The sequence below is a fragment of the Prionailurus viverrinus genome, chromosome D2 (assembly GCF_022837055.1).
Source record: "Prionailurus viverrinus isolate Anna chromosome D2, UM_Priviv_1.0, whole genome shotgun sequence".
In the NCBI taxonomy this organism is placed as follows: Eukaryota; Metazoa; Chordata; class Mammalia; order Carnivora; family Felidae; genus Prionailurus; species Prionailurus viverrinus.
The window spans coordinates 31,615,792-31,635,282 of record NC_062571.1 but is presented as its reverse complement, the minus strand read 5'-3'; the positions used below and the strand labels follow the sequence as shown (position 1 = coordinate 31,635,282).

At 55.5% G+C, this 19,491-nt stretch overlaps 1 protein-coding gene across 4 annotated transcripts; it reads left to right on the top strand.

The window, feature by feature from the left end:
* Positions 1–2,472: 2,472 nt before the first annotated feature.
* Positions 2,473–19,477, top strand: AIFM2 (apoptosis inducing factor mitochondria associated 2). 4 transcript variants are annotated; one of them, XR_007145445.1, is made up of 11 exons: positions 2,473–2,716; positions 10,039–10,232; positions 10,607–10,722; positions 12,043–12,162; positions 12,860–12,952; positions 14,620–14,728; positions 15,709–15,861; positions 17,247–17,447; positions 17,736–17,932; positions 18,620–18,699; positions 19,209–19,477. XR_007145445.1 is itself a non-coding variant. In XM_047825977.1 (10 exons), exons 2-9 carry the CDS (start codon positions 10,055–10,057, stop codon positions 17,885–17,887), a joined length of 1,122 nt encoding a protein of 373 aa, XP_047681933.1. In that variant the 5' UTR covers positions 2,473–2,716; positions 10,039–10,054; the 3' UTR covers positions 17,888–17,909; positions 19,209–19,477. The 4 variants fall into 4 exon arrangements, 2 of the variants coding, with proteins under 2 accessions (XP_047681933.1, XP_047681932.1); XR_007145444.1 differs by having other exon boundaries at positions 18,522–18,699; XM_047825977.1 differs by lacking the exon at positions 18,620–18,699 and having other exon boundaries at positions 17,736–17,909.
* The last annotated feature ends 14 nt before the right edge of the window (positions 19,478–19,491 follow it).

The following is a 19,491-nucleotide window of genomic DNA, read 5'->3' as shown; positions in this document are numbered from 1 at the left end:
CCTCGTGAATGTAGTCTGTCCCTAGCTGGAAGCACTATAACCAAGCCACATTTTGGGGGAAAGATGAAGAAACAGATTCCTCCTGTCCTTTGAGGCTTATGAATTTAGCTGGAAGCACAGAAGGAGAAGGAAAACACTCACTGGGGTTGCCAGGGTTAAGGGTCGCCTCTTCCTCCAGTGGGGATACGGCCTCTGTTTCTCCCAGCCCCTGGTTGACCCCAGTACTCTGGAGCTCCTCCCAGCCCTGGGGGACCAGCAGTCAAGTCACCTGTTGTCAGAAAATCTGAGCTCATGACTGAGAGCCAGCAATGCTCCCTTCTCTTAGATTCTGTGACGTGACAGTCTGTCCACCATTCCTGCTAATCGTTAAAGTTCCATACTGCCAGTGTTTCTGCGTCCAAACCATACTTTCCTACTACCTCTGGCACTTGCAAATTCAAAGGCAAAAGTCCTTTGTTAGAAGGCAAGGAGCCCCGGTTTTCAGTTCCAAGGCTCCGAGTTCCACAACTGTTGAGTGGGAAGAGAGGAGTGGTGTGGGGTGAGAGGCCTGAGGAAGTGAGTATGGGGTTGCTTTTTGGACTGATGACAATGTCCCTGAGTCAGATAACGGTGATGGTGGCACAGTGTCACATCACTGAACTGTACGCTTGAAAAGAATGGACTTAATGGTATGTGAATTATATCAACAAAAAAAACCCCACATTTATCTATGCAAACATTAGTTTGCACTCCTAGGGAACCAGGTGCTGGGACGGATGCCAGATGCCGGGGACCCAAAGTCCAGCAGAGCAAGGTCTTTGCCCCAGAGAGCAGGTCAGTTGTGACTGTTGCCCTCCTTGGTGTCAGTTTAACCTCAGCCCTACTTTTCTCTACGAGTGTCAGGAGGGAAAAAAGGAGATAAAAGCTATTTGGAAGTTTGCAAAGCCCATGACAAATGGAAGGCTTAGGACGTCCAAGCTGTGGCTCTCTGATGGTTCCCCAAAGGCCAGGATTAGGACATGGCTCAGAGGGCCATGAGCTCTCTGCGTGGTTGCTTTTCTGTGGCCGCAGGGGCTGAGAGACGGAGGTAGAGACTCCCACAGCTCTGGATCCCCTCCTTCAGCGTGATTTCAGGTGGCAGGGTGCCAGCCAGGATAGGAGAGAGGCGAGGATTCCAAAGAACTGGAAGGTGCAGCCTGGGCTATGCAGGCTAGTAATGTGAGTCGGGTGCTCATGGGAGGACACCAGTTTCCTTCTCAGCTCAGAATGGTTCTGGGCACCAATGTCTTCTAGGTGGAATTGATCACAACCCGTCCCATACCAGGAGTATTGGATACAAGGCCCTTGGCCACAGCTTTTGGAAAAGGTACAAAACAGGTCACTGCTAGTGTGAACGTTCACGAAAGCTGGGAAGACGAAGGGCAGTATTCTGGGAACCAGGAAGCTGCCAACATACCCTGTAGCCTTGGGCAAGCTAATCTGCCCACATAAAACACCTATAATGAATGGCTAAGTGCTAATACTTGCATTAAATAGATGAAGATGGCTCATCCTGTCACCCAACTGGCTACATCCTACCACCAGGTTCGCGTCATTGGGTTTCTCTCTAGATCCTAGTCAAGCCCCTTTGTCTCCAGGACTGCCCTGCTGACTAGTTCCCCAATTTCAGGGAGCCCTGCCATTTCCCGATCCTTTCACCACAAAACAGAACTCAGATCTGTCACTCTCCTGCGTAAAGCCCTGCGGTGGTGTCCCATTGCCCTGGGGATGACACGACCCCACCAGGTCTGTACACCCTGCCCACGCTGGGCCACCCTGTCCTGTGATCGCCTCCACCATGCCCCCGCTGCTAGCTCTTTGTCCTGCCTCTGCGTCTTTGCACACCCAGAGCACAGCTGCCTGCTCTCCGCCCGCGTCCAACTCCTCATCCTTGGGGAGAGGCCTTGGCAAGCTTCCTTTATCCCCACTCTCGCAGGGCGGTTAGCGATACAGGTTATGTGTATTTACTATTTGTCTTTCCCCGGAATGTCACCTCCGCGGAAGGCAGACACGGCGTCTGTTTTGCTCTCCATCCTGACCCCCCACCCCCACCCCACGCCGCGCACAGTGCCGGCGTTCAGCTGGTGCCCGGCGGCGCCGTTTGCCGAATTGGGATTTACAGGCGAGCAGCCGGAGGCTGGTGATCCGCCCGCTGTGGAGTCGCGCTGAGCTCTCGGAGCTTCCGAGGGGCCTGGCAGACAGGGGGCCGAAGTCAGAGGCGTGGGGAAGGCGTTCCGGCGTCGAGCGCTCGCGTGGGCCCGGGCGCGCTCGGCGTCGCCAGGGGTTGCTGGTATCGGTGCCGCGGCCGCAGCTCCCCAGGCTCCCTCCGGGGGCGGGCACGTACCGAGCCACGCCCACGCCCGCCGGGAGGGGCCTGGGGTGCGCGGCAATCCCGGAGCGGACTGGCCGAGTGGTTCAAGGGGCGGGCTCTCGGGGCCCCGCCCCCCCCGCGCGCCCGCCCTACAAGCGCCCGGAGGGGCCTCGCCGGGCCTGAAAGACCTGGCGGATTGCGTCCGAGCTCCGGTGCGCGGGTGTTGTGGCCCTGGCGGGGGAGGGCGGTTGCTCTAGGTACCGGGCCCGGCCTGCCCCACCCCAGTTCCCTCAGCACACGAAAACTGGGAGGCTTAGGCCCGGCGGCAAGGGTAGGGCAAACTAGCCTCCTCTCGTCCGCCCCTCGAAACTTCTGAGGTCTTCCCAGGTAAGACGGGCTGTCCTCTCCACGCCCCCACCCTGGGAGTGCTCGCGGGTCACCTCTGGGTGGAAGCTAGTGTCACAGGGCAGGAGGAAAACCTCCGTCTGTAGGAAGGAAATCCCTCGGGTTACCCGAGCGCCCACAGTCTCCGGGGTGCCCTAGGACGTCTGCTTCTCCCCCCCATGAAGTCCCAGTTCCCGCGGGGACAAAGGCCAGTTAGTGGTCCAGAACTAACTCCGGTGGAGCTGGGAAGGCCGGGAAGCCTGAAGTCCACCCGGAGCTGCTTTTAGTGGGTGATGTCGGGCGTTTTCCTTCCAACACCACCCACTAAACTCACCGGCCTTTCCCCTCCAGCAAGAGTACTTCTGACCCTTGGATGTACAGTCGGGGTGGGGAGGGGAGAGGCCCTGGGGAGCTGATGATCCCGCAGGAGCACAGGCACCGGGTAGAGGGTCAGACAGTTTGGGAAGGGGTTTTCGGGTGTCCCAGCCAGCTCCCTACCTTGTGTTCAAAGGCCAGCATGTACAATATGTAAATGTGTAAAATATCAGGGGGGCCTGCCCAGGCTGCTGTGTATAATGCGCATGACCACACTAGTGTCCAAACTCTCAGGCCCCCCTGCCCTCACCCTTGTGCCTAGAGAGGAGCCCTGGGAGGAGCGCTGGGTGAAACCCGGAGTCTGGAGGGCTTCTGCCTTAGGGGAGGAGACCCAGGCCCACTTGGGCCTGGTCTTGTTCAGGACTCCTTAGCAGTGAGGGGGTGGACCTGGGCTGAGCCTGTGTCCTCCAGGGCCAGCCGGGTCTTTGGCAGTGAAATGAAGAAGCCAGGGTCCAGACACAGGCAGTGAGCAGACTGTTGGTGGGGGTGTTTAGGGAACCACAAAGTGACTTGCTCCCAGGAGGGTATATAAGTTCCATGGCCTTGATTTTCTCTTTGAGTGTATGGAACACCTGAAGGAACATGTCTGCCCAGAGCTGCCCCATGCTGGACCATGAAAAGACAGCCCCCCTTCAGACTTTCTGTTCCTTTAGGAACTGGTCTTGTTTGGGTTATGTTCCCTGTGTGTCCCCTCAGGGGCCAGTCATGGAAGGCCAGCTCTCAGGCTGTCTAGTGAGGGAGGCTGCCTGCCCCTCTCCCTCCTGCAGGTAGGGAGGAGGTTCAGGGTGAGTCACACTCTAGTGGCCCCCTTATCCGAACTGCCATTATGGAAATATAGCTGTGGAGATCCACCCTTGATATGACTATGATGACTCAAAAAATGGCCTGTTTTATTTGTAATCTCTGTGAAGCAATGCTGGGCAATGTCCTTGCTCTGATCAGAGCCCACATGGCTCCTGCTGTATTTCTGAAGCATGACCTCTTAACAGCTTTGGCATAAATGTGACTTCCTTGCTTTTCAGTAGATTCCTAACAGCCCCTTGTTTGTGTTATTAGAGAAAAATCATCCTGTGGTCAGGCTGGTGTCCTTGGCAGAGAAAGTAGGATTGACTGAGAAAATACAAGTGTAAACCAGATTGTGTGTGTGTGTGTGTGTGTGTGTGTGTGTGTGTGTGTATGGGGGGGGGCAAAGGTAAAATATAGGAGTTGCTGGACATGTAGGAGTTGTTTTCGTGGATGTTCTTTTATTTATTTTTATTTTGAGAGAGTGTGTGCGTGTGCTCATGTGCAAGCAGGGGGTGGGGGCAGAGAATCCCAAGCAGGCACGGCGCCATCAGAGCGGAGCCTGACATGGGGCTTGAACTCACGAACCCTGAGATCTTGACCTGACCTGAAACCAAGAGTCAGACATTCAAGGACGCTCAACCGACTGAGTCACCCAGGAGCCCCTGGACGTTCTCTTATGCTGACATTCCTGAGTCTTGACAGATTTCGTTAAGAGTCTCTGGGGTCTCTCCCTTGGCTTGATGTTCGGTTCAGAATCAGACGGCGGGATTGGCAGTTCTTCAAACAGTTGAATCTAGAATTGCCCGACACCTAGCAATCCCACTCCTAGGGATATGTACTCGAGAGAATTAAAAACAAGTGTCCACACAAAAACTTTTACACAAATGTTCATAGCAGCGTTGTTCGTAACAGCCACCAGGTGGAACCAACCCAAATGTCCATCAGGTGACAAATGGCGAAACAAAATGTGGTATCTTCGTACGATGGAATATTAACCATGAGAAGGAATGAAGGGGCACCTGGGGGGCTCAGTCGGTTAAGCGTTCGACTCTTGATTTCGGCTCAGGTCATGATCTCACGGTTCATGGGATGGAGCCCTGTGTCAGGCTGTGCCCTGACAGCGTAGAGCCTGCTTAGGATTCTCTCTCTCCCCCTCTCTCTCTGCCCCTCCCCTGCTTGTGCTTGCTCGCTCTCTCTGTCTCAAAATAAATAAACATGAAAAACAAAAAAAGGAGAAGGATTGAAATGGCGATGTGTGCTACAGTTTGGACGACTCTTGAAAACACTGTGCAAAGGGAAAGAAGCCAGTCACAAAAGGTATGGAATAGGCAATCTATAGAGACCGAAAGATTAGTGGTTGCCAGCGGCTGGAGGGAGGGGGGGAACGGAGAGTGAGTGCTAGTGGGTAAGAGGTTATTTTGGGGTGATGCAGATGTTCTGGGATTAGGTCATAGGGATGGTTGCACAACTTTATGAATGTACTAGAAACCGCTGAATTGTATACTTTAAAATTGTACAATATATGAATATCTCAACTTAAATAAATGGTAGGAGGCCTGCCCTGCTTTTAAACTCTTATTATTTCTGTAAAAATGACATACCCAGTTAAAAATATTCCACAAACACATGGGGCACCTGGGTGGCTCAGTTGGTTGACTTTGGCTTGGGTCGCAACGGTTTGTGAGTCTGAGCCCCACAGTGGGCTCTGCTCTGACAGCAAGGAGCCTGCCTCAGATCCTCTGTCTCCCTCTCTCTCTCCCCCCCTCCCTTGCCTCTCAAAAATAAACAAACATTGAAACAATATTTACAACACACACACAAAAAGTTCGAAGAAGAGAGTAAAAACATCACCTGGTGACCACTGTTAGCATTCTGGCTCAGAGTGCAGTTCTGGTCAGAGTGTTGAGGATTGAACTTGGACAAATTATTGAACTTGTTTCCAAAATGGGGACAAAACCCCACACCTGTTCAACGCGGAGATACGGATAAAAGCACAATGAGTTCTGGCTGATGTGATCATTACGTGTCTGTGTGTCTGATTTGCACACACCGTGGGATTAGGCTTCGTATGCTGTTCTATTACCTAACTTTTTATGGATAGCCTTTTTCTCCCCCCTAAGACTTTATGTTTTTATTTTTTAATTTATTATTAAAAAAAAATTTTTTTTTTTAAGTTTACGTATTTATTTTGAGAGAGAGAGAGGGAGCAAGCGGGGGAAGAGCAGAGAGAGAGGGAGAGAGAGAAAATCCCTAGCAGGCTCAGCACCATCAGTGAAGAGCCCGATGCGGGGCTTGAACTCACGAACCGCCGAGTCCATGAACCGAGCCGAAACCAAGAGTTGAGCGCTCAACCGACTGAGCCACCCAGGTGCCCCTAAGATTTTATGTTTTTAGAGTAGTGTTAGGGGCACAGCAAAGTAGAGGGGAGGGTGCAGAGATTTCCCCCGTGCCCCCTGCCCCTACACAAATATAGCTTCTCCCATTGGCAACACCACTTTTCCAGAGCGATACATTTCTTAGAGTTGATAAACCTGCATTGACATAATCACCCAGAGGCCATCGGGTTAACTCTTGGTTCTGTACATTCTATGGGTGGGGACTAGCCATGGACAGAATTTTCATGTGAAAAATCATCACTCTAAAAACAAATGGCTCCAGAATATTCCATCGTATGGGTGTATAATAGTGTCGTCTGCCATTTATGGAGGTTTCCATTGATTGATGGCATCTCCCATTTATTGAGGCCGTTTGCGCAGCCATCCTGCTATGTTAGCACATATAATTCAGCCTACACTTTTTGACCACTTTAGGCTATGTAGCTGGGAAGGCAGGTCTATGACCTAAGCCCCTGGTTTCGGCATGCTGCAAATTAAGTTGTGCCTAGCAGGGTCTAGCTGTCCTTGGGGCCATGGGAGAACTGGCACTAGAGTAGCCAAGGGAGGGTTGGCGTGTCCGAGAATGTTGGGGAGGGGAGGCTGCTGGGGAGGAAAGGTGGAATGGGCTGGGGAGCTGCCAGCCTCCAGTCCCCAAGTGGGAGTGTCAGAGGCTAGGGGAGGGGAACAGATTCCAGGAGAGGCCTCAGGCGGTTTGGATTGTAAAAGAGCTTCCTCTTCCCTGGCCCAGCTTTGGCAGCCCCTCCTAGGCCTGGCTCTGCCCTCGGGGCCCCAAACCTTCTACTGGGAGCTCTGGAGAAGCAATTTGCTTTTATTGAGGGGTGTACCTAGTTGGGCAAGGCCAAGGTTAGGCTTCCTTTGGGGAAGCCAGTTGATGATCTGGGGGGTCTGAGGGAGCAGAGATTCAACTCCTTGGCCAGCCCACTGTCCGTCAGGCTTATGCTGGGGTTGCTGGACTTTCTGCCCTGGGAAGGAGATTCTGGCCTAAGCTTTTCTTTGGTGGTGAAGGCCCCTGGCCCCGGCTGTTTTTCAAGGCTCCTCCTTGAGCTGCCCTGCGTGGTCCAGTGTGACCCAGCCCTTCCCAACAAGCTGTGTATCCTCTCTAGGGCCTGTGCCCTACTTGGAGGCAGAGTTCTTTGGTTTTTGTCCGACCTCCTTGCTGACTGCTGGCCCCAAGAGTAGGCTGGCACAGAGGGGGCTGGGTTGAAGGGGGCAGGTGAAATGTACCTCTTCCATAGCTTGCCTCACTGTCTGCCACATTCACAGGCCCTGCTCAGCTTCTGGTATCCTCTCCTGGCCTCTGGCTGGGTTCCTGGGCCCTCTTGGGTCCTGGCCTTGGGAGATATTCTCCTTCTGCCCCAGTTGGCAGATTCAGCCTGATGAACACACAGGGGCCAACTCTGGACAACCTTTCTGAGGGCCTGGAACAGTGAAGGCCACGCTGCATGCTGGGGACTTGTCTTGGTCACAGCCCTGCTGAGGACTCAGTTTCCTCATCTGTAAAATGGGTGGGATGTATAATCCTTGATATACTGGGAACCATTCAGCCAATGAGAAACAAAGTTAAATCTCTAATGATTTCCTGTGCCAAAGCTACCGGCTCTGCCCGAGCTGGGTTCTGTCTCTCCCAGGGGAGAAATGAGGCAGCGGGGATTTGAATGCCAATGAGAACGGAGCCTGGAGGTCCATCCAACCTTAAACTGCCTTCATAAGTAGAGGAAGATCCACGTCTTGGAAACTTACAGGTGCAAGGACATTTCAGGGTGTCCCCTCCCATTACAGGCCCAGAGAGGGGAGGGGTTGTGCCCCAGGCCACACAGATGGTGCAGGAACGTGTAGTGGCCTTCCAGCTGCCTTTAGTGCTGAGAGGGTCCCAGATGGCCCGGAATGTGCTTCCCCATCGAGCCTTTTGACAGCTTGCTGTCTGTCCTTCAAAGTTGCCCTGAGTTCCAGTTTCTTACTTCTCTGCCTCCCCTCCCCCCGCTTCCCCAAAACACCCCTTCCCTGAAGCCCACAGCAGCTGTTGGCCTCTCCTGCTGCTTTCTGCGTGCGGCTTTTGTGTAAGCTTTTGTTTCTTTCCTCAGCGTTTCTCTCCGGCAGCCTGGCTTATTTCTGCCTCTCCTTGGAGCCTGGCTCAGGCCAGGAGCTTTGCTTGCCTGTCGCCCCTGAGCCAGCATCTCCTGGCAGGATGCTCTCAGGATCTCAGCTGCAGTCAGGACTGCTCCCCACAAGGCTCCCACCCGAGCGAGCCCAGAGGCCTGGACCAGGAGCGCCCTTCTCCGGGGCTAAGCTGCTCTGGAGACCAGGCCCCTCGCCACAGCCCCAGGCCAGCCCCTCGGCTCTCCATGGAGGTACCAGGTGACCCAGGCCCTTGGGAGGGTGAGCCTCAGGGACAGCCTCCCAGACTGGCTAGGAGAGCTCAGGTAAACTGCTCTCTTCTTTTTCCTTTGTGCTCAGTGGTTCGGTGCCTAGTGACCCCTGCCTCGGAAGTCCTCTAGCGTCCGCTTCAGTTCTGTGCCAAGCGTGTGTCCCGAATCTCAGCTCCTCAGGGATTCAACCATAGTTGGTTCTCAGTCTGCCAGGAGCTGGTCAGGCTGCCCCAGTCCACGTGTGGGCGTCAGGGGCACACTCGGCCTGCAGATCTGGCTTCCGCCCTCTGCGGATGCTCTCACAGATGACCTGTCCCAGGCAGGGAGTAGGACCTCGCACCCCACTCCCTCTGACCGGAGTCTGCATGATGAGTGCTTCTCCCTCACCCTCCGTCCCTCACCTACCAGCAGGTGTTCTTCCTGCCCCCCTGGGGGGATGTTGCTCAGCCATCTTGGAGCGCCTCTGCTGTCCCAGGAATGCTGGGGGCGGGGGTGACTTGCCTACCGCAGGCCCCTCTTCATGACCCCAATCATCCCACACCCTGTTTGCACCTTGATTGTTATAACCTGCTAATTGATCTCCTTAGGCCTGGGGTTCAAGGCGGAGACCCGTGAGCCGGGCAGAATCAGTGTCCGCTTGGTGCAGTGCTTAAAGAATTTTGCTTAGTTCTTTTAATGTGGTCTGTGCGTGCCAGTTCCCCACGGGCGTGCCCACCGCTTCTCGTTGCTGTGTGCCTGCCTAGCGTCGCTCATCGACATCATCCACCTCACCCTCTGAGTCTGCAAGTCCTGCCTTTACAAGGGCAGGGATGGTGTCCGTCTGTCTGTCTGTCTGTGATTACTGCGTCCACAGCACAGAGCGCGCTCAGCCAGGACTTGAACCCAGGCTGTTTCACCCCAGCAACTCAGTTAATGCATGTTGCTGAGTGGACAACTATACCGAGTGAAAAAAAAGTGCCCAACAATTTGGTTAATGTGGGCTAAAAGTAATATTGAAGGTGCACAGAATATCTCTGGAAGAATGCAGATAAACTCGGTAATAGCGGATGCCTTGGAGGAGGGAGCTGGGTGGTTGGGGAGTGGGATGGAATTAGGATACACCTTGTTCCTCTGAAATTTCATTCAAATGCCACAACATTGCAATTTCATTAATAGACAGTTATATACTTTAGAAAGATCAAGTCACAGGGTGCCTGGCTGGCTCATTGGGTAGAGTCCGTGACTCTTGATCTTGGGGTTGTGAGTTTGAGCCCCGTGTCAGGCGTAGAGTTTATTAAAAAAAAAAAAAAAGGAAATCAGAAGATCAAATCTTGGCATTTGGGGCCTTTCTTGCTGTGGACCACCCCTGCCCTCCCAGCTCTTGAGGCCCCTGACCCTAATGTGGTGTCTCCTCCTTTCCCAGGAGCACCCGGTCTGAGATGGGGTCCCAGGTCTCCGTGGACGTGGGAGCTGTGAACGTGGTGGTCGTGGGTGGCGGCTTTGGTGGGATCGCCGCCGCCAGCCAGCTGCAGGCTCTGAACATCCCCTTCGTGCTGGTGGACATGAAGGACTCCTTCCACCACAACGTGGCAGCCCTCCGGGCCTCCGTGGAAAGCGGTAACAGCCTCTTTTCTGGGGCTTTCTTTGTGCGAACGGTCTTGCTAACCACTCTGGGTCTGGAGGGGTTTTCTCCACTTAGGGCAAGGCCTGAATTCTGCCTTTAGACAAATTCCAGACAAATTCCAGAGATTCTCAAGAAGGTCACCGGCCTTAAGCAGCGGCAGTAGCAAGGCTGCAGAAGTAAGAGCTGGAAACTTCCCTGAGGACCTGGTGAGGCCCAGGCTGGTGCTTTTAGGGGGTGGTGGTATCCCGGGAATACCACCGACTCGGCTGTTTGGCCAAGGATACCCCTCAGGAAAGGTTCTGAGTTTTTGTGGCCTCCGATGGGCAGCTCACTTTTCCTCTGTGACCTCTCTGTGTCCATTCCCCAGGGTTTGCCAAAAAGACATTCATTTCCTACTCGGAGACCTTTAAGGAAAACTTCCGGCAGGGGCTGGTGGTACAGGTGGACCTGCAGAATCAGACGGTGCTGCTCGAGGATGGCGAGGTGAGCATCCTGGGGGCTGACCCGACCCTCAGCTGGCTTCGGGAGGCCCGCCCCCCCCCCCGACCCCAGGGGCTGCGGCTGCGGCTGCTGGTGGGGAAGAACGCCGCCAGTCTCAAGGGCTGAGAGAGTCATCTGTGGCCCCTACGCGGTGCCGGGTGGACAGCAGATGCCTCATAAGCAACGACCCGACCACAGCAGCCACAAGAGTGCGGTGGCACTTCTCCTCAGCCTTTCCTGTACGCCAGGCACTGTCTTCAGCCTTCCTGAGTCGCACTTCGTGCCCACCATGACCGTGAGGGAGGTGGTATAGCCTCACTTTACAGGGAGGTTGGTTAAGCGGCTTGCCCAAGATCCCACCCCTTGTAAGAGACTCAGCCAGGGCTTGAACCCAGGCTGTTTCACCCCAGGGTCTACGCTCTGAAAGCTGGGGTCCCAGACCAGGCCCGGGCCCGGCCAGCCTGTGGGGGCGCTCCAGGCTGTGTAGACTCGGTCATGTAGGTGCCCACGTGATCCCACATCCCCCGGATTGGGAGGTGACTGGGGCAGAGGTCTTCGCTCGTGTCTGCAACCCCCAGCCCCGGGTGGAGCCCAGGGCCTGGTACCTGCAGTGACCAGAGGTCCCTCAGTGAGCTGCCGTGTGTTGTATTAAGGGTCACCTCCAGTCTGGCCCTCTGCTCTATTCAAAGCTCAGGGGGGACTGGAGAGAGGGGACTCCGTCTCTGTCCTCAGTGATTTAGCGTGACTCGGGCTTTCTTGAATTAATTTTCGGGCTGGGGAATCTCTTGGTTGGAAAGATGACCGAGTCTCCTTGTCCTGTGGTTTGGGCCACGGGGAAGGGGCTGAGTGGGACACGGCCCCTCCGTTCTCCCTTCCCCCAGAGCAGCTCTGGTTTTGTCAGCTTTATGTATTTAGGCTCCAAACAATTTCCCTCGTTCCCTCCCTCTCTCCCTTTTTTTTTTTTGGCTTGTAAAATCCCTAGGAAATTCTAAACTGACTCCACATGGGAAGTTCGAGTCCTGCTTATCTCCACGAGTAGTTTCCTGTCCCTGCTCACCTGCCCGCTGCGTGGGGGTGCATCCCTCCCGTTTCCGTGGGGGGAGGAGGCTCTGGCAGGAGGTACAGGCCACGTTCTTAGGTGTATCCCGGGGTTCTGGTGCTACCCCATGGCTGGGCAGTGTCATGATTTTGCTCCTTTCAGAGGAGGGCGGCCTCAGTGTGCCCAGAGGGGCCTCCCCGACCTGGTGCCTCTTGCCCAGCGGCCTGATGGCATTCAGTAGTAGCCCGGGGCTGCCCTCACTTCCTTTCCCTTGCTCCCTACAGGCCCTGCACTTCTCACATCTTATCCTGGCCACTGGCAGCACCGCCTTCTTTCCGGGCAAGTTTAACCGGGTGGCCAGCCGGGAGGTTGCTATCCAGGCCTACGAGGACATGGTGAAGCAGGTGAGCCGCCGGTTGGCCAGGGCGGGCTCTCGAGGGCCAGGTGGACCCCCGGGAGGGTGGGACCACTATGGCGAGCCCCGGGCGCGGCCGTGAAGGTGGGGCGTTACTAGGGAGAGGCTCCCTGGGGGGAGGCCTTTGTTCCTGTCATCGAAGTCTGGACATGAGCACCCCAGACCTCACGCAGTGACTGGTGTGGGTCCCCGACTTGTCTCTGTTGGGGTCCCGTTTGCACAAGGCTTTGTGTTTCACAGAGCGGGCTCGGATCCATGATTGCAGGCAGCTTTCACTGAGAGGTGGGCGGGCGGGGTCCGGCACCACTGAGGTGAGGAGTGGAGACCCAGAGAAGGATCCCGAGGTGGCTGCTACCGCGTGACTGCGGCCAGGCCTTGCCCTCTCTGCCCAGCCGCTAAGGAGCCTGGGGAACCTCTCTCGCGTCGTCAGGGACAGACGTGAGTGTCAGGGTCGGGATCCCAGCTGTGAACTCAGGCAGACCTGGGCCGCGGTCACCTGCCCCGTGGGGCTGATGCAAGAATCGAGGGAGCAGACGCAGGGAGATGGCCGGCCCCATGGAAGCACATTTGAATCCCAGACTCGGAAAGGCTTCTGTTCTCCTCTCGGGGCCAAGGGGCCCACGCCCTGGCCGAGCCACGGGGCGGACTGGGTCTGAGGGCGCGTGTTACGCTTCCTTCCGCTGCAGGTCCGGCGCTCACGGTCCGTGGTGGTGGTGGGAGGCGGCTCTGCCGGAGTGGAGATGGCGGCAGAGATTAAAACCGAATTCCCCGAGAAAGAGGTGGGCGTGCGGCCTTGTCTTTTCACTCGGGGCCCAGCTTCTCTGCACATCGGCCTGGGTGGCGGTGCTCTCTGAACTTGGAGCGCAAACGCGTGTTTCCGCGCCCGTGGGGCGTCCCCTCGAGTTCCTCTCTCGGAGAACCAGGGCCGGTGAGGGGTCCCGCCCTCCGGTCCAGCCAGGAGGCGTGAGATGAACTCCCGTGTCCCCTGCCGTGTTCCAGCCTCTTGAGATACAGTCGTAGACCTTGGTTCCCTCTTTTTGCCGGCCCGCAAAGACCCCTGCGGAGGGTGTTCCAGGCGAGGCAGGCAGTGGCTGTTTGGTCTTCAGGTGACTGTGGGCCTGGCCCTGGGTGGCTCCGAGAAAGGAACCTCACTGGCTGCGCTGGGGAAGGACTGGCCAGCAACCCCCCCCCCCCCCCCCCCCCCGCCCCGGGGACGGTGGCCTTGTTCCCTTTTACTGATGGACGGGTGGAGAAGCTGCCTGGTCCCCTGGAGAGAAACAGGACACCCTGGCGGGATGTAGAGGCTCGGCCGAGGGCTGAGTGGTGGTGGGTGATTATGGGACCTCGATGCAAGAGCTTGCTTGCAGCTGATGCCGGACCAGCTTTCGAGAGCCACATGGGCCCTGTGGCTGTTCTTCTTCCCTAAGGAAGGGCGGGTTGGCTTTGAAAAGTAAGATCAATATGGACGCATTGAATTACATGGCTGTTCTGCGGCACATTATTGGTAATTATTATGAGCGATTGATGTAAAAGTTTGTTAATTTTGATTTAGGGGGTAAAGACCAGTCTGAGGTAGTTAAGTCAGCCAGTATGGCTTCCGTATGTTTATAACTGGTGGACAAATCCAGGTAATACCGGCCACCCTTTATTTGGCACTCAGTATGTGCTTCATACCTGTTTTCCCGGTTCATCATTACAAACAACCGGTTTCCCGGTTCATCATTACAAATGTGCTAGGGGACTCAGGCAGTCTGACTTTAAAGCCCAAGCTTCCGGGGCGCCTGGGTGGCTCAGTCGGTTAAGCGTCTGACTTCGCCTCAGGTCATGATCTCGGTTCGTGAGTTCGAGCCCCGCACCGGGATCTGTGCTGACGGGTCAGAGCCTGGAGGCCGCTTCGGATTCTGTGTCTCCCTCTCCGCCCCTCCCCCTCTGCTCCGTCTCTGTCTCTCTCAAGATTAAATAAATGTTAAAAAAAATTTTTTTTAAAGCCCAAACTTTGAACATCATTCGGGGCTGCCCCCTACTTCCCTGTGCTCACCCAGACAGCAAGTAGACGTGCCTGCGAGTGCCAGTTTTAGAACCAACTTTAATGTCAATGCCAGCCTGAGTTATAGTTAGAATGTCAGTGGCTTATATATAGACTATAATTGTAGGTGCCCGAGGTTGCCTGAAAATCGTTTTCCATGTGGCCCCGGGAGCCGGGTGGGGTATGGAGCACTGGTACATTCTGAAAGAGTCTTAGGCCAGGCGATGTGGGCTCCAGCCCAGCTTGCTGTGATCTGGTTCCGGCATTGGGCGGGTTACTTCTCCAGGGCCTCAGTTTCCTCACTTGTAAACTGGCGGTTGGCGAGGAGGTAGAAGAGATAGACTGATGGCATTTTTAAGCCTCTTCGTGTGAACAGGAGACTCAGTGGCTCCTTCTCCGCTCTGTGGTCATTTGTCCCAGGTCACTCTCATCCACTCCCACGTGGCCCTTGCCGACAAGGAGCTCCTGCCCTGTGTCCGGCAGGAAGTGAAGGAGATCCTGCTCCAGAAAGGCGTGCGGCTGCTGCTGAGTATGTGTGCAAGTCCCCCCGCCGCCCTGCCCCTCTGCCTGGCCCCGTGAGATGTGCCCAGAGGCTTGGTCCCTGCCCCAGCTGGAGGGCCCTCGGTGTCCTGGGGTTGAACCTTGTTGTCCAGCTGGAGGCTCTGTGTGTCTTCAGACAGGCCAGAGGCCCCGGGACTTACAGGATTCCCCTGCCACGGAGGCAGCGCTGTCCTGACTATTGCTTTGGACACAGTGCAGGTGGTACCGGTTTGCTGAACGATTTAAGAAATCACCTAAAGGATCTGACCTGAATTATGATGACTCTGTGGTAGCGAATGGTGGGGTTTTTTTGGTTTGTATTCAGAAAGTGGTGAGGAGTGTAGCCTTTGATGAGAGCAGGAGGGGAGGGCACCACCCAGCTCGTTCAGAGAGCCGGCCCCTAACCCCTGCGCTGTGACCACTCCATTTCCGGGGCTCAGCGTCTCCGCTTTTCACAGGGAGGCGTGACGTTCCTGCTCTGTTCCTGCTCTATGCAGACCCCTCCTGGCTCCTGGTCCCTTTGTAACTGGCTTTGCAGCACTGTGACCACCTTTGCTTTGAGGCAGTGTGGAAAGTAGGCTGGCTTCTGGACTTTTCTTGCTTTCACCTCAGTGGTGCGCCTGGAGAGCCTTCCTGCCTGGTTAGGATGGTGTAGCTGACTCTCTGGGAGGTGTGGCGGAGGTCTTCCTCAAATAGCTTTTCCCAGAACGTCTTGGGAAACTCAGTTTCACTTTTACACACTGCTTCGGGGAACTTTCCTCCCTTTGGATCCTCTGGGGTGGCCGGAAGTCCACACTGCGCTTCTTGGGGCAGCAGGGTGGACTGGCAGAGGGGCGGGGAGGGGGGGGGTGGATGCCAGGAATAGAGCAATCGCCTAGTTGGGCCCCAGCGGCCCAGGGCTTCCCCGGTCACCCTTGTCTTGGGCCCCAGCCCCCTGCCGGCCTCCTGCTCACAGATCTCCCTTGACAGGTGAACGGGTGAGCAATCTGGAGGAGCTGCCCCTCAACGAGTATCGAGAGTGCATCCAGGTGCACACGGACAAAGGCACAGAGGTGGCCACTAATCTGGTGATTGTCTGCAATGGTATTAGGATCAACAGCGCCGCCTACCGCAGTGCGTTCGGTAAGCAGGGGCCGGTGCCCACTCCCCGGGCCGCCTCACCCTTCAGCCGCTGCAGGCCGAGCAGGCCTCTCCAGCAGGAATCAGGTCGCCAACCCTTCCCCCTCCATCCCAACCGCTCAGGTCTCTTCTGAATGGTGACATCAAACTTTAAGTTCAAGTCTGGATCCGCTCTTGTTGTGCCTTCTTTAGCTGTGGCCACGACTTAGCCCGGGGTGGCCCAAGTGACGGGTCTTTCAAAATTGGAGCCCGCCCCCTTGTGGTGAGAGATGGGAGCAGGTTTCAGAGCCCAGGAAAGATCCATTGTTTCACTTTCTTGGCACCTGAAGGGGAGGAAATTCCTGGGTCAGGCCTTTTACTATTCACAGGTATGCCGTTCTCCCCAGGCCCCGATCCAAACATTTGGCCATTCAGCTTGGAATGACCGTTTGGGGAGTAGAGGCAATAATTCGGCTTGAACTCTCCAGCTCACTGAAAGGTGAGAAGAGGCGGAATCTCGGCCTCCGTGTGTGAGCCAGAGACCGTGACTCTTCCTCGGCCCCATGATTGCTGTGTCCCCAGGTCCCTATCATTTACTCCGTAGCACCCTTCCTGGACAAGGAGCTCCTGTTTGGGTCCTACAGGAAAGAATTGGCCAATCACAGAAGAAGGAAGCTAGTCCCGGCCATGAGTAGGGGTAGGATTGAGTGCTTATAATGCACAGAGATCCCAGAATTTTATACCCACTGGTCTTAATGTTATATATATATATTTTTTTTTAATGTTTTATTTTTGAGAGGGGCAGGGGCGGACACACGGGAGGGACAGAGAGAGAGAGAGGGGGAGACAGAGGATCCGAAGCAGGCTCTGCACCGTTAGCACAGAGCCTGACCCAAGGCTCGGACTCACAAGTCGCGAGATCATGACTTGAGCCGAAGTCGGACGCTCAATGACTGAGCCACCCAGGCGCCAGTTAATGTTACATTTTCAAAGATAATTCTTTTAAGCCCCTTAAAAAGAAAAGTTTAGCATTCTCTAGAGCCCTACATTTACTTTCAGAATCTGATCCGTGTTCAGAAGGAAGTTCAAGACTTGGTTAAGTTGCAGCTTGATCAGTGTAAGGCCGTCAGTGCTAAGCACGGTAACTTAGAGCGTCAGATGCATTATATAAGGTGGCACTTTCTGTCTTTCTGACCAGTTTCCAACCCGGAATAGTTACCTGGCCTCTGCAGGAAGAGTTCTGAGATGGGGACTTTAGGCAGACATGAATTGGGTGGCCTGCTCGCCTCCTGAGGCCGTGTCCCTGGAGGGCGGCCTAGCTGGCACCAGAGGCCATCTTCACTGTGCCCTCGTGGCCACTTGACACGGCAGCTCGGGAGCCTGGTTTCAGGGTTGGCTCTTCCTGGCAGAAAGTCATCTGGCCAGCGATGGCGCTCTGCGAGTGAACGAGTATCTCCAGGTGGAGGGCTGCAGCCACATCTATGCCATCGGCGACTGCGCAGATGTGAGGGAGCCCAAGATGGCCTACCACGCCGGCCTCCACGCCAACGTTGCCGTGGCCAACATCGTCAACGCCAGGAAACAGAGGCCCCTCAAGGCCTACAAGCCAGGTGAGGAAGCCCCAGGCACTTCTCGGTTTGCGGAGAGCTGGGTTAGACGCGGTGAAGCCTTTGCAAGCTCTCGGACGAAGTGGGCCTAGAACATCCTCTCAAGGCTGGCGATGGAAGCGTCCCTCTGGAGCTCGTTAAAAATAAGTCGGGACTCGCCCGTCTTCCTAAAAGTCATGCGCGTTTCCCTGTCCTCAGACCGAAGGCCCCGGGGAGGACTGTGCTCTGGGGATGGCAGGCCCACGAGTGGTGAGCGGGAGTCGAGTGTGTGCGCACGTGTCTGCTCCACAGGCGCGCTGACGTTCCTCCTGGCCATGGGGAGAAATGACGGCGTGGGCCAGATCAGCGGCTTCTATGTGGGGCGGCTCATGGTTCGGCTGGCCAAGAGCCGGGACCTGTTCGTCTCCTCGAGCTGGAAGACCATGCGGCAGTCTCCACCCTGAGCGGGAGCTGGGCCGCCGCCAGGTGAACGGATTGCTTGACCTGAGGTACCCACCTGACAAAGGCCAAAGAGCAAAGGCTCGTTTCCTAGAGTAAGGTGCCAGTGATGGACTGACCAGAAACCCACCTTACAGAAAACCAAAACCGGGAGAGAAAGAGAGAGCCGGAGAGGGAGAGAGAGAGGCATTAGAAAAGACACCCCCTAGAGGATGCTTTCTGGGGTTGGAGAGGTCGGCTTGCAGTTGTGCTGGCTGAGGGGTTCGCCTGGTCCTGGGAAGGGCATAGCCAGCCTTCTCTACCCCGGGCTCTTCGTGTGTGTGTGTGTGTGTGTGTGTGTGTGTGTGTGTGTGAATGCACGTGTTGGCATTCAGGACTCTCAGAGCAAGAGAGAGCAGGCTCTCCTGGTGGCTGAAATCCTGTCTTATTAGGGCAGGCAGGGGAACCTGCATGGTGGGACCGTCTGAAGAGTGGGATTTGGGGTCGAGATGGTCTGCACCCCGAGCCTCTCCCATCAGATCATGGGTGGGGAAGCCTGTGCATTCTTCGACACCCAGGTTGTTAATAGGAACCTAATTTTAAACTGTTAGTCCCTGTAATCTTTAATCTTCACAAAACTTTATATATTTCCATTTCTAGGTCCCGATGATATACCATAGGTTACATTTAAGAAGAAAGAGTTAGATAAATTTCCCTCCCGGTTAGCCTATCCTAACAGAGAGTGAGTTTTTCCAAAGCTAACAGGTTAAGACGGAAGCCTGGCCCGCCAGCCGCTGGACATGTTAAGGAAAGGCAGCCGAGCTAATGGGACCCTTGGGTGGGTTGCCATTGGGCTGACGTTCAGGGAACAGAGGGGGGCTCAACATGCTTCTAGGCTGCCGTCACGGTCAGTTGTGCAAGGGACAAAACTCCGGCTGATGCTGGGGGTGGGGGACCCTGTGGGAACCTCTGGGGTTTTGTGCTGCTGGTTTCCTGGCCAACCCCAGTGACTTTTACGTGGAGGCCCAGCCGTGTGGCAGTGCCCGCCACTGACCGTGTTAAGGCACATAAAGGACTCCTCTGTCTGGGAGAAGACTTCCAGTTGGGGGGAGGGAGTTTATTTTGGAAGACGTGGGTTAAATCTCCATAATGGAAGTGGTTGGTGATCTCACTGGAATAAATTCAGGCCCGGCTCACTTTTGATAGTGGCCTCTGGGTACTTGGCCAGAGTCCTTGGGACACCAGCCTCACCAGGGTTCTGAGTGCTCCCTGTCTGGGCTGTGGCCTGGGTCGGTTCCATTTGTTACCCAGGCCTACCTAAGTGACACGCGTGCCTCTCTCCCAAAGGATGACTACCCCACCGGAGGCTTCACCCAGGGCCCCGTTCCTGTGGGCCACGGCCAACCAGGCTCCCCTTCTGGAAGCAGGACCTGCTGCCTGAGAGACACAGGCTATTCTGTGCCGTCTGACCTGGGGACTAGCAGGGTGGGAGTCTTGGCTCATTAGTGACAGGCCTTGTTCTATTTATAACATTTTACAAGTGTCCCCCCATGGGGACATGGTTTTTCCAAACTGAGGAAAATATTGCAATAAAAGAATATGTTGTAAGAAAGACACTGGATCTTCTGTG